Source organism: Apiospora kogelbergensis, assembly GCF_038363985.1.
Source record: "Apiospora kogelbergensis strain CBS 113332 chromosome Unknown utg000005l_segment0_segment0, whole genome shotgun sequence".
NCBI lineage: Eukaryota > Fungi > Ascomycota > Sordariomycetes > Amphisphaeriales > Apiosporaceae > Apiospora > Apiospora kogelbergensis.
Window position 1 is genome coordinate 4,570,121 of NW_027117422.1, and position 12,748 is coordinate 4,582,868.

Genomic DNA, 12,748 nt, shown 5'->3' on the forward strand with positions numbered 1-12,748 from the left:
GCAACGGTCAGGCAGGGCGAAGCCGCATATCGTGTACGAACTGGCGAATCGGGGCATTCGCGTATGTAATATATAATATAACGCGCAACCGTTGAAGAACGACGCCAACGCACTGCAGACGGTAGTGTGATTCCATTCTACTATACCCGGACTGCGCCCGGATAACGGCTCATTATACGTCATCTAATCTCGATCCCCGTGTTGTTCATGGGATTTTTTTTTATCGGGAGCGAGTATCCCCTTTACCCGAGATGGAAGTTGCAGTAGAATGTCGACGCTTACTGGGCTGACACAAAACTTGGCGGAATCGTTCTAGAAGAATGTTCGGTGCCGATGAACAAAAGCTGACTGCATAAGCGAGCCCCAATGACTTGTTAATAACTCAATATTGAAACCCATTGCTGGTCAAGCAAACATGAAATCAGGTTACGTGAACAATAACTAATAGTCTTGGGTACCGCTTCTGATTGGAGATTCGAGAGTCACGAGCCGAAGAATTATATCATATTGATAAACTGTTGGTAGTGCCAAAGCTACAGCGAGCAAGTGATAAAGGGCTTGGTTTTGGTGTTGCCTGCTGCAGGCTTCATGCAGGGTCTAACACAGTACAGCGGATTGCAAGCCCCTTAGTATGGTGTGGCGGTCTACACAGGTGAGGGAAATGTTCTCAGTCGCTGTTAAACACATCGCGCGACATGTAGTCTTCAGACCTTGATGAAATCCACTCCATCGATAGCTGGATCACTCCAAGGGGCAGGGGATCCCGAATCCCCTGACCCGCGAGTTACATGGAACAGATGCAGCTTCCCAGTGGCCGCGTCATAAAGCATGGAATGTGGAATACGAGCTTCGGCCAAAAACGGAGAAGTTCCTGGCTGACAGATTCTGGATCCAATTCCAAAAAAGGAAAAAACGAGGAGATTTGTTGGCGACTGCATGTTATGTGGCATTGCCATCACTGCATTACCATCATGCGTAAACCGACTACAAGTGTCAAAGGACTATTCCACCCCATCTCAAACCTCCCAGCACTGCTCAAGTCTTGCTACCAGACGTATTCGAAATTGTCTTCCACAAGAGATGGATGCCCGGGGCGCGATGATGATCACCTGCAATATCCACCAGCGGCTAAACCATTGCGGCTGTATGAGGGGGATCATATGTCCCGTTGCTCTGGTATGCTATCAGTCTTGCTGACTTTGTCAAGCCTTTTCAACTTGGCCAATCGCTCCAAGACAAAGGAAAGAAAACCTGAACAAATGGCAAATCAAGTCGAGAAAATATGGTAGCACGAGCACTACACTATGGTCTATCTAAATTAGTAGCTATCGTACGTAGTGGAACCTGAGTCTCCGTTCGTATCCTACCCCTGAATCCGTCGCCAGAACTAGACTTACCCATCCAGATCCACCCCATCTATCTATAAGATCAGCGATAAGAGCCCATTCTTTCAATCAGGCAGTATATCATGCCATATTCATTGGTTTGGTGGTGTAGTTGGTTATCACGTCAGTCTAACACACTGAAGGTCCTGGGATCGAGCCCCAGCCGAATCATGTATAAACGAGCTCCCTCATGGAGCTTCCTTTTTGCCATTTTTCTGTCGAGAATGAGTGGTTGGAGACGGACTTGAATCGATCTACATGTTTTCGTGTTAGTCTATTACGCTGACGGTTCTGTGGTCGAGCCCCAGTTGAGCTATGAAACTTCCTTGCCGTACATACCTGTTCCGCATCCTGCCTCCGTTCTCGGAATTCTTCGACGACGCCTCCCCATGCATTGGAAGGAATATTGCTGGAGGCATCGATATTGATGCTCTTGGTGGCATCGCAAACTGCGTACAGCATGTTGCTGAACCGAATTAGACCGGCAATAGAGCAAAGGTCGAGATAAGACGCGAAACGCTCCAGCACCGCCCTTCCAAGCCCCGTGTCGGGCATTCAGCCTCTGATTGCCCCTTTGCGCTCAAGATAATATGTCCCCATGGGGAAGGGCTTATAGAGGGACAGAAGTCAGTTGATACCCCTGCATAACCTACAGAGCTGGGTATGATGGCGTGAAGATGCCTAATAAGTCACATGAGGCGTCTTACATATTTCGCTCCCTAGAGTCCAGCTGAGATGTCCGATGAAGTCGACAAGAGCGAGGCGGCGTTCTGCAGCTGTGAAAAGCGGAATACTTTTATTCATGTCACGGAACTAGTGTGGGATGGGTTTCTATTGATGTTCAAGTCCTAATCAATCCGTGTATCATCGACCAGTTATTGTGATGACCTCTTTAGATGGGGACATGCGGTTTCTCCAATCCGATTAAGTGATGATGCACTCAAGATTTGGTCGGCTCAGGACTGTCCCCAAAGCACTTGGCCATCATCGCGGGCGGATAGCGAGCCCCTTGGAGCCACCCACGCTTTCAATGGCCTTCCGGATTTTGGTCTCGTCGTCCTTGCTCAGCTGGACCTCAGCCGCCCCTGCGTTCTCTTCCAGGTACTTGACCCGCTTGGTTCCGGGGATGGGGATGAAGTCTATCGTACCCGCTCGTTAGTCAAGAAGCTCAAATGGAGAAATGTAGATTACGTGGTCTGAACGGTAGAATGGAAGGAGTTATCGTGTAGCGAGTAGGGCAACGAATAGATGGACTTCAGTGGTGACTAACCTTCGCCCTGCGCCAAGACCCACGCCAATGTCAATTGGCCCGCCGTGCAACCCTTCTCCTTCGCGACGCCCGCGAGCGTCTCGACGAGCTTGAGGTTATCCGCAAAGTGCTCTTCGGAGAAGCGTGGGTGATTCACCCGCGCATCCTTCTCGTCGAAGTCGTCTCGGCTCTTTATGGTGCCCGTCAGGAACCCGCGACCGAGAGGCGAGTACGCGACGATCGTGACGCCGAGCTCGCGGGCCGCCTTGAGGAAGCCGGTCTGGTCGCTCTCGATCTCAAGCGCGAAGGGCGAGTACTCCATCTGCGCCGCGGCGAGTGGGTGGACGGCGCAGGCGCGCCGCAGGGTGCGGGCCGAGCACTCGCTGAGGCCGAGGTGGCGGATCTTGCCCTCGGCCTTCAGCTCGGCCATGGCCTTGACCGTGTCCTCGATGGGCGTGGCCGGGTCGACGCGGTGCTGGTAGTACAGGTCGATGCGGTCCGTCTGCAGGCGGGCGAGGGAGTCGCGGACGGCCTGCTTGACGTAGGCCGGGTCGCCGCGGACCTTGAGCTCGCCGTCCTCGAAGTAGTTGGCGAATTTGGACGCCAGGAATATTTCGTCGCGACGGCCCGTCTCGGCGAACCATCGGCCCAGCAGCTTCTCGTTGGTGAAGGGCCCGTAGATATCCGACGTGTCCCAGAAGGTGATGCCCATGTCGGCGGCGCGTGTCAGCGTCTTGAACGACTCGGCGTCGTCGTAGCCGCCGTTGGACGTGTAGCCGAACGACATGCCCATACAGCCCAGGCCGAGGGCGGAGACGGAGTCGCCACCGATCTTGCGTTGGGGGAATGTGGAAGCCATTGTGTTGTTGATATCTGGAGAAGGTGTCGTAGGAATGTCTTTGAGGCTTCAATTGGCATCAAGATGGAAATGGGCTGGCTGTGATCAATCAAGTCGTATGAGGATTGATATATCAATGACTGAGGGGTCTTCTCGACGATAGCTGCCTTTAAATCCATTATCACCGGCGGGGGCCGTTGCGGGCTGCGGGCAGGTGGAGTCAAACCCCATACATAAACCCGGATGGCGTCACGCACGTAGCAAATGATTGTCATAGCTTTCCAAGACGGATCGGTCGTTCGCGTTCGCGTTCCGGACTTCGGACTTAAAAGTCGAAGTCATTGTCATCAGATAGAATTATTAATACATTATAATATGCAACGCTGGCTACTGGTACATCGGCCGTTCTCTCCCATTATCTCGTTATAGCACTCTTGCCTAGAGACGATCCCCGAGCCCTCTCTTATTTGGAGAGCAGCTCGACCACGGCCTTGTAGGCGTCCTTCTGCTTGTACTGACGGTCGAACAGAAGGGGCGAGTCGTTGGGGAGCCACGAGTTGGCATCGCTCACACCCCAGGTGGTAATTCCGACGCACATGTCGATGGCCAGGCAGGCGCTGAAGACCTTGGTGTACTCATCGGCGGGCGCGTTCAGGATGTCAAGCTCGGTAATGGCAAGCTCGGTGACACCGGACTTGGACAGGAGCTCCATACCAGCCTGCATCTCAGCAGCGCTGGGGTTGCCACCGCCCAGGTGACCCTGCAGACCAATACCGTCGATGGGGATGCCGGCGGCGAGCCACTTCTTGACGTAGTTGTTGAGACCGGTGACCTTGGTGCCCGAGGCAGACTCCAGGTGGTACTCGTTGATGTAGAGCTTCGCCTCGGGGTCGGCCTTGCGAGCGGCCTCAAAGGCGATGCGGACAAAGTCCTCGCCGAGAACCTTCATGAAGACCATATCCTTACGGATGGTACCGTCCTCCTCGAAGATCTCGTTGACGACATCCTATCAACATGTTAGCGTGTGTGGTTGGAACAAGGTGGACTGTTGGGAACCGAGTCCCGGGAATGTGACTTACCCAAGCCTTGATCTGGCCCTTGTAGCGGCCGACCACCTTGGCGATGTGGTTCTGAAGCACCTGGGTGAGCTCGGCCTTGTCGGTGATGGACTTGACCCATTGCGGGAGCTGTTGGTACCACAGCAGGGTGTGTCCGCGGACGATCTTGTTGTTCTCCGTGGCGTACTTGACCAGGGCATCGGAGCCAGTGAAGCTGAAGGAGCCCTTTTGGGGCTCAATGGCATCCCACTTCATCGAGTTCTCGGGCGTCACCTGGCCAAAGTCGGACTTCATCAGGGCGGCGACCTGCTTGATGGACAGAGAGCCCTGGTCGGCCGAGGTGCCGAAGTACTGCTTGCCCTTGGCCTTGAACAGAGCGTCGATGCCGGAGCCGGCAGGGGCCTTGGAGGGGTGGCCGAGGGCACGGCCGAAGTAGCAGTCGTCGCAGGGACGTCGGAAGTAGGCACGGCGGTGGCGGTGGTAGAGACCGGGGCCGAGACCGTGGCGGACGCAGAGGCAGTCGGCACGACGGCGCTCGAGCTACCGGGACGGTGCTTGCAGCGCGAGGCCGCGGCACCCGTGGCAAGAAGGTAGATAATCGTGGAGGCCTTCATGTTGAAGGATGGCTTGTGGAATATATTATGAGGTGGGTAAAGGAATGTGACGATTAGCAACAGTAAATTACTGGCCAGACAATGGATGGATATCCGTAGTGATTGACGATAGTGAGATAGAAAGATCGAGTTTAACGATAGTAAGTCAGCCTAGATGAACCGATAGAATGGACTGGCCGCGACGAAGAGAAAGAGGCTAGAGAGAGGGAGAGATAGCTCCTAATGCTGACGCCGGCCGACTCCCACGGTATATAAACCAACACCAACACAGCTGGCCAGTTGCTGTTGCCCTTTTAGGCGGCTCCCGGACTTCAACCTCCAAATCCATAAGTAGCAACACTGGTGGGCCTGGCGGCCACGAGCTGCCCCATTGGGGGCGCCGAGCAGGCATTTGCAGAATCATCATCCTTGCCATAGACCCGAACCAGCCGCATGCCGTTCTCCATCCACACAAAATGGAAGCCTGGTACCGGCCTGGGCCTCCCTCCCCCAGCTGGGGCTATTCTGTGAGAGGCTCAAGGCTCTTGGGTCTCTCTTCGTCGAGATTCGCTCCCCACGCGGTACGAGCAATTGAATTGCAGATGTTGTATTTATTGAGTCTGGTAATTGCCGGGGACCATGTGGACAGTCATGGCCGGAATGGAGAATAGGATGGCGGAGATTCGTTATCCATTCGTTCAGGTAGAGCTGGCAGACGTTCGTCTGATTGCCGTGCAACCGGCTCAATTAGCAACCGTTAGCGACCGTTAGCGACAAGCGACAAGCGACTGGGGCGAGAAGAAAAAGAAGGCTTTTTACTTGCTCGTCCTTCATCTACTGCCATACACAAGCAGCCATCACCCAAGTTGACATGTTTCAGGCGGAACCAAAGAAAACGGTGTTGTGCTGGCAGCTGGTCACGCAATTGGTTGACAGGTAGGATGCTTCCCACCCGTTTTCGCGCTCGGCAAACAGGAACAGGGTCGCAGTGGTGGTGGCTCTTGGAGGCTCAGGGTGGTGGTGATTACTGGTGATGCACACCCACCCTGTCGCGGGCAATATGAAAACATCGAAGATCATTGGCACGCTAACGGAAAACCCTCGAGCCCTCAGCAGACCCTCTGCTGAGCGGCCCGCTCTTTCAGGGGAGTCAACCAGGAACGGCCAATAACAGGCCGATTTTGACAGGCGGATCCCTCCAGTTGGTCCCTGACACCCACTGTAAGTGCGCACTAATTGATTGACATCTCATCGTCTTCATCGTGTTGTGCCTGACATGAGTAGCGTATGTACTAACTACACTGATACATAGCTGTAGATGCATGATCGAATGGATGGAAATCTAGAACAGCAGGAGAAGACCGAACGGACAACGCAAACTCGGAGTCATGCTCATGCAGGCGGAGCGCGAACGCAGGCAGTACGTTGCAGGTTGTCATGCGGCTTCGTCACTCTGTTCTAGACGAAACAAAAACCCGTCGTGGTGGTCAGATCCGTCTGGGTCCCTCCTCACTGCGCCTCTGCGTGGGTGGGTTTGCACCTGGAAATGGACAACACCCACACGTAACCGCTTCATGCAAGACCAACCATCACACGGGATGCACGTTGTCGGCGCATATTACCTCTCAAATATATACCTGCCGTGCTTCACCTCCTTTTCTCTGCTTGTACCGATTCCTTGATTTCTCTCCCAGATTTCTTGTTTGGCGAGAGGCAAGCCAGCAAGAAGCAATGCTGACTGACTCTGGGGTGGGGAACCAACGTCGATCCGCATCCTCCCCGGCGCCTGCGCCCTGGTTCTCAACCCTGACCAGATCACCATCGATATTTTGGGCCCTTTCTGAGATTGTGCATTTGCGAGTCGCCTGGTCGCTTACACGTAGTCCCCTGCCAGCAAGGCGGATTGCATCCCAAGTACGTTTTGGCATACGAGCTGTTGCCAAGTGTCAGCTCGTTTGTCATTCCTGAAATGAAGCTTACCCCTTTTTCGCACCAGGCGGATGAATCTATCATATCGAAACGCGATGATGTCAAATAAGACGCCGCGCATCCTATCCACTTGTCATTATTTTGTATAAAGGTCGAGCCGGTGCAAGCTGCCAGTTGATGGTTACATTGAGATATTCATTGCTTTTGCGCTTCTCGCTGATATGTCATGACGGCAGTGGCTCAATTGACACGAACCCCCATTCATCCGCAATACGACCTCCCGGCAGAAGAGCTTGCACAGCGCCGAGTTCTCTGTGGTATAAACGTAGATACGCGCAGATTGAAGGACACTCCATCTTGGCCCGAAGTCCGATCCACCATATGCTACGGCCGGCCTTGCGATACCACAGGTACATCAACAGGAGGGCGACGGGGTCCTTGGCCCTGAGAAGAGATTCGAAGGGTCCATGTATGCTGCGTGTGAAGAGTTCCGTCAGGCCTATGGTAACTTGGGCATCTGGGACATTCTGGACTCGGGATAGCGCGTAGGCGGCATGGAAATATGGATTGGTTTCCGCCGTAGACCAAGCATCAAGACCGCAGACTGTGGCCAAGGGCTCCGGCAAGTTTTCTATGCTGTTGTCTGGCAAGGGGGCAAGCAGGCAGGCATACGTCGGCGCCATGATGTTGAATATGCTGTCCGGTCGTAGCGGATTGGCAACTCCCCACAGTGACATTTTCCCCTTATGGATACGCAGCCAGTCCAAGCCAGATGGGTCAGAAGTTGTTAGAGGCCATGACTCTTCTGGTGTATTGGCATCAGGGGATGAGAATGCCAGTACGGCCAGAGCGGCTGCCGTCCCCCAGATGGGATCTCTATCCTTCGCGCCGATCGGCTGCTTCAGGCATTTGTTGAAGAGAGCCGTACCCTTGGACCAGTGATAATACTCTTCTATGGTTGGACGAGAGTCCCAAGAGTTGCTCAGGTGACGATCGTATGCAAGGGCCACCGCTATAGAAGCGTGCATCAAGTAAGGATTCTGTTGAATGATGCGATAAGGAGGTTAGGTTTTGGGATGGATCGCGGGTAGATTTTGCAGCTTACGTGAAAGGCTAGAACAAGAAGTTTTTGGTTAACTTGTATCATATTAGGGTCGCCTGGAGTGATGAGGCTTCGTCCTAGATATCGAGCAACAAACTCTTGGCACTTGGCGTCTAAGTGGAAAGAGGTCGATGCGTCAGACGCCCAGATAGCGCTGGTAGGGGGTGGTCGAAGTCTTCGTCGAACAGCTGATGTTGGTCTAAACACATCATCGGCGAGGGGATGAAGGTCCCCAACGCCAGAAACGAAGTTACAGGCAACCCCGAATGAGCTGCACATCGTGCATCGTGGTTTGCTCTCGTCACACTGCGAAGACCCAGGGGTAGGGGGTCCAATCAGCTACTGAGGACCGTACTATTATGCTTGGAATGACAATCAGAAACACTACCCACCTTGAGTTTCCTTAGCTTGCAGTTCCGGCATCCAAATCTAGACCTCCGCTGGGTCTTTGGCCTTCGAAGTGCATTGGGACCTTCCGGTGACATGTTATGCGAGGTTTCCTGCAATGGGGTGGGATTCTCCGGCATTCAACGGAGTTATGCGCTTGCGAGGGGCTTAGCTGTGGCCCGGCTGTCGGATCCGAGTTCCCGATGATGATAAGATGCTCAAACATACTTCGCCCAACGAGAAAGAAAAGGAAGAAGACGACGAAGGATGGTAGAGGGCGTCATGGTTGAGGTCGACTCGGCCCCACAGCACTAACTCCGAGCAGCTTGGGTCTAGCCGTTTTTTGGATAACGGAGCTTTTCAGGCTAGCCACTATTCGGATGCAATGGCCTCTGATTGGTCGGCGGTTGCCAGCTTGTGGACTAAGACGCAAGATCGTATATGACGGGACGCGGCTCTCGTATGAATATTATAAATCTCATACTCACTCTATCAAGCGTAGATACAATGGGGACTTTCGTGTCTATATAAAGAGAGAAACAGCCCCTATATGCCTGAGCAAGATTCACTATTGCGTTGTCTATAATTATCCCTATATCCCAGAAACGTTTTTATGAGCCTTGAGACTTCCCATAAGTTGTTAAAACCAGTGTCGCTTTTACAAGGGTCTCTCTCATAATGGCCACCCACCTCGCAGCTATAGTTCCTGTCAAGGGCCAACCCCTCGAACTCCAGACCCGTGCCACCCCGAAACCGGGCCCCGGCGAGCTCCTCCTGCTCGTCAAGTCCGTCGCTCTCAACCCGGCCGACGGCCTGATGCGCGAACACGGCCTCTTCACGCCGAAATTCCCCACTGTTATCGGCTTCGACGCGGCGGGCCTGGTCCTCGAGGTGGGCGACGGCGTGCCCACGTGTCCCGTCGATGATCGCGACGCCCCGTCAGGCCTGTTCTTCGTGCCGGGCGTCACTCGCGTGGCCGCCCACTCGGAGAGATACTGGCGTTCCTGCAACCCGGACTACGGTGTCTTTCAGGAGCGTTGCCTCGTCCCTTGGCAGCACGCCGTGGCCCTGCCGGATGGCGACAATCAATTGTCTTGGAACCAGGCGGCGACCCTGCCCGTGGCCGTCGTCGTGGCTATGAACGCGTGGGGTACTATGGGGTTCCGTGTGCCTACCCCTACTTCAACACCTACTACCACCAGTGCCGAAAAGAAGAAGCGTGAAGCCCTTCTGATATGGGGTGCCTCCTCCAGTGTCGGCACCATGGGCGTGCAGACCGCCCGGCTGATCCAAGAAGACCTGGAATCACCCGTCGCGGCCGTTTACGCCACATCGGGGCCAGCGAATCAAACCTACGTGGGCTCACTAGGCGCGGACCGCGTCTTCGACTACAACGACCCCAGGGTGGTCGAGGCGATCGTCTCGGCGGCCCGAGAAGATGGGTTGGTAGTCCGGCACTGCTTCCTCGCCATGGGACAGATAGCACTTTGCCAGGCCGTGGTCAAGGCCTTCCTCAAGGACAACAACGACGAGGAAGGACATGTGGAGAAAAGGACGGAGTCCGTTATAGGATCGGCGCCTCCTTTGCCGGCGGACGTGGGTGTCGTGGATGGTGTGGAGACCGTCTTTCTGATACCATCGACGGAGGAGAAGGTGAGGTTGGAGCAGTTTCAATTCTGGATGGGGACGTGGTTGAGGAGGAGCCTTGTAAAGGGGTCCGTCAGGCCAAGCCCAGAGCCAAGGGTTGTGGGAAAAGGGCTGGGGACCATCAATGCCGGATTGAACATGGTGCTTCAAGGGGTGAGTTGTGCTAAGTTGGTCGTGGAGATTGGTAGTTAAGGGCTTTTGGCAGTATTCGTATGTCGCCTAGAGGCCAATAATAACTTTTAGTTCGTGGAAAGGAGTGCATAAAGCCAGAACGCAAAGGGCCATTGTTTACTCGATTATAATGTCTGTCACTGCCATCGCCAAGGACTCCTCGTCCGGGATTTTCGTCCAGGCGAAGACGCCATACCAATGCCACGTCTCACCATCCTAAGACCATATAATCGCATATCCCTTGCGTTGGGACTCCGTAGCGTCGGCGACCGGCCGGCCTTGATAGGACTCGGCGCTGTTCTAGACCGCAGCATCAAGTAGCGCGGCGTGGGCCACCCGCAAGCAAGGATTGCCGTAAAGTCGTATCGAAGTCTGCCGTACACCTTTTGGTTGTCCGCCTCGGACCGGACGCGGTAGAGGAGCCACTCACCCCGCAGACCGTCGTCGGCGATCATAGCAGCTCTGCTCCCAGTCCCGTCGGACAGTAGAATACGGGGGTCCTATCTGTGCTGATGTCCGGGATTTCCTGATGGCCACTCCCACCACCGCATGTAAAACGTTTCCGGGGCTCACGAAAAGCCGGGAATGCGGCGCAGGCGTTTGATGGTGGAGACGAGGAACCCAGTACGTATCTGCTGTCCAACCATAGATTTCCAGAAGTCGACTGCAGTTGTTTGGGGCGGCATGTTGGTTATCAGCGACCAGACTACCATTTCGTCGCCAGTGCGCGTCGCGTGGCGATAGGTGAGAGCCGCAGCCGCCGCGTTAAGGCCCCGCGATGGGGGGTCCCCAGCATCGCCGGCTACAGGCAATAAATGTTGGGCGGCTAGGAGCAGTGAGGTCATGTCAATATTGCGCTCATCATACAGTCGGCGGAGACATGGCTGGAGCGGTAGGGTATGCCCGTCCTGGCAAAGGAGGTGTAGGTTGCCGCAGCTCTAGAGTGCCTCGAGCATTGTCCACGCTCGAACATTCCAATCGCACACAAGAAATGTGGTGATAATAGATTCAAGAAGTAGGATTGGGATGTTGGATGACTTGTACGGGGTCACTCTATCATTTCCCCCTGGGCAGGGGCAAGATGCCCATTATGTCCCGGTCTGTTATAAGTGCAATCCTCGCCCGGAAGAAAACTTCATTGGTGTTATGAGTGGCCTCCCGTCATCTGGTGTGGTCTTCGGGGATTGACATTGTATCAATCCAGTACGAATCGCAGCCCATGCGAGTTGCGATAACGAAGCCCAGGGTAAGATTCCCAGGGGTCATTGCCAAAGCATCTGGGCTTTCTGTGGTCATGTAAATTGCGGAATCTAAAAAATAGCTACCTGAAGTCCAAGGCTAAGGATGATCGATGACATCGCAACAGCCGAAATGCCCAATTGCACATGTAACGCGGAATGTTGATGTTGGTCCTCGTGTATAACCCTCTGCGCCTGTTGACTCGAGATTGGTTTTGAGCATCAGAAACTGGTCCCACGCGGTGTCATAGCCACTGTAACATGGTACACCACTATATACTATAGAATAAGTTGGAACACAAAAGCATGTGCTGTAGACGTGAGCACGAAGGCTCTCTTCGGCGTCGTCGAGAATGGCCGCATCCATCAAACCCCAGTCTGCGAGTTCAGAAAGGATGTTGACCAGATCTTGAAGGCACGACACGACTAAGAGACAACCATGTAAGCTAGCAGCAACAGATAGGGTCATACGAGCTCTGAAGTGTTAGGAATAAAAGGACAAGATGGTTCCATATCTTGGGCCTCGTCGTGCCCAAATGCGTCCGAGATCATATGATGTGAATGTTGTCCAAGCTTCTGAAGGAAGCCGAAGACTTTGGTGAGACACGTCTCCTTGTACATGTCAAAGTTGGGAGAAAACTCCAGGATAAAGCTCCTGGCCATCACATTGTCAAGTTGTCGCTCCCAGAGCACATCTGGACAGCCATCCATAGCATCAACCAGCCGTTCCCGCAGTCGGCCAAAACTTTCTGTGTGGTCTTTCCGTCATATTCAAAGCACCAGTACACATCATCATCGACCAATACTCTGCTGCGTTGATCTTCATCATGTGTAATATACCCGGTATTGAACGGGATCAGAATATTTTGAAGCAACATAATGGCGACGCAGTCGGTATTGCCATAAGGTGATTGCGTCACACACTAGAAATGCCGGTGGACAGTGATTGGGGGCGGAATGAATGCGAGGAACCATGAGCAAATAGATAGGCGGCATCACTTGCTCACGTGAAAAACACCTGCAAAGTCCTTAACTCGAGGCTGATGGATGCTGTCTCGGAGAATGCCGTCGGACCAGGCAATACAGGAAAACCCACACCTTTCAGGCAAGCACGGGGTAGGGAAGTGTTGTTCTTATCGCAGGGCTCAAAA

The 12,748-nt window shown here is 53.9% G+C and overlaps 6 protein-coding genes across 6 annotated transcripts; 1 reads left to right on the forward strand and 5 right to left on the reverse strand.

Moving 5' to 3' along the window:
- Positions 1-2,369: 2,369 nt before the first annotated feature.
- On the reverse strand, positions 2,370-3,493 carry PG998_008108 (aldo-keto reductase; the record flags this gene model as incomplete). The annotated part of the gene is made up of 2 exons (XM_066874924.1): positions 2,370-2,524; positions 2,656-3,493. The coding sequence occupies 2 exons, from the start codon at positions 3,491-3,493 to the stop codon at positions 2,370-2,372; spliced, it is 993 nt and encodes a 330-aa protein (XP_066730869.1).
- Positions 3,494-3,935: 442 nt separating this feature from the next.
- Positions 3,936-5,144, reverse strand: PG998_008109 (glycoside hydrolase superfamily; the record flags this gene model as incomplete). The annotated part of the gene is made up of 3 exons (XM_066874925.1): positions 3,936-4,478; positions 4,552-4,932; positions 4,956-5,144. The coding sequence occupies 3 exons, from the start codon at positions 5,142-5,144 to the stop codon at positions 3,936-3,938; spliced, it is 1,113 nt and encodes a 370-aa protein (XP_066730870.1).
- Positions 5,145-7,276: 2,132 nt separating this feature from the next.
- Positions 7,277-7,735, reverse strand: PG998_008110 (C6 finger domain protein; the record flags this gene model as incomplete). Its single annotated transcript, XM_066874926.1, has 1 exon — positions 7,277-7,735. One exon carries the CDS (start codon positions 7,733-7,735, stop codon positions 7,277-7,279), a length of 459 nt encoding a protein of 152 aa, XP_066730871.1.
- A 1,484-nt stretch (positions 7,736-9,219) lies between these two features.
- Positions 9,220-10,380, forward strand: PG998_008111 (uncharacterized protein; the record flags this gene model as incomplete). The annotated part of the gene is made up of 1 exon (XM_066874927.1): positions 9,220-10,380. The coding sequence occupies one exon, from the start codon at positions 9,220-9,222 to the stop codon at positions 10,378-10,380; it is 1,161 nt and encodes a 386-aa protein (XP_066730872.1).
- A 116-nt stretch (positions 10,381-10,496) lies between these two features.
- PG998_008112 (uncharacterized protein) lies at positions 10,497-10,814 on the reverse strand (the record flags this gene model as incomplete). The annotated part of the gene is made up of 1 exon (XM_066874928.1): positions 10,497-10,814. The coding sequence occupies one exon, from the start codon at positions 10,812-10,814 to the stop codon at positions 10,497-10,499; it is 318 nt and encodes a 105-aa protein (XP_066730873.1).
- Positions 10,815-10,928: 114 nt separating this feature from the next.
- Positions 10,929-11,204, reverse strand: PG998_008113 (Ankyrin repeat-containing protein; the record flags this gene model as incomplete). Its single annotated transcript, XM_066874929.1, has 1 exon — positions 10,929-11,204. The coding sequence occupies one exon, from the start codon at positions 11,202-11,204 to the stop codon at positions 10,929-10,931; it is 276 nt and encodes a 91-aa protein (XP_066730874.1).
- Between the last annotated feature and the right edge of the window lie 1,544 nt (positions 11,205-12,748).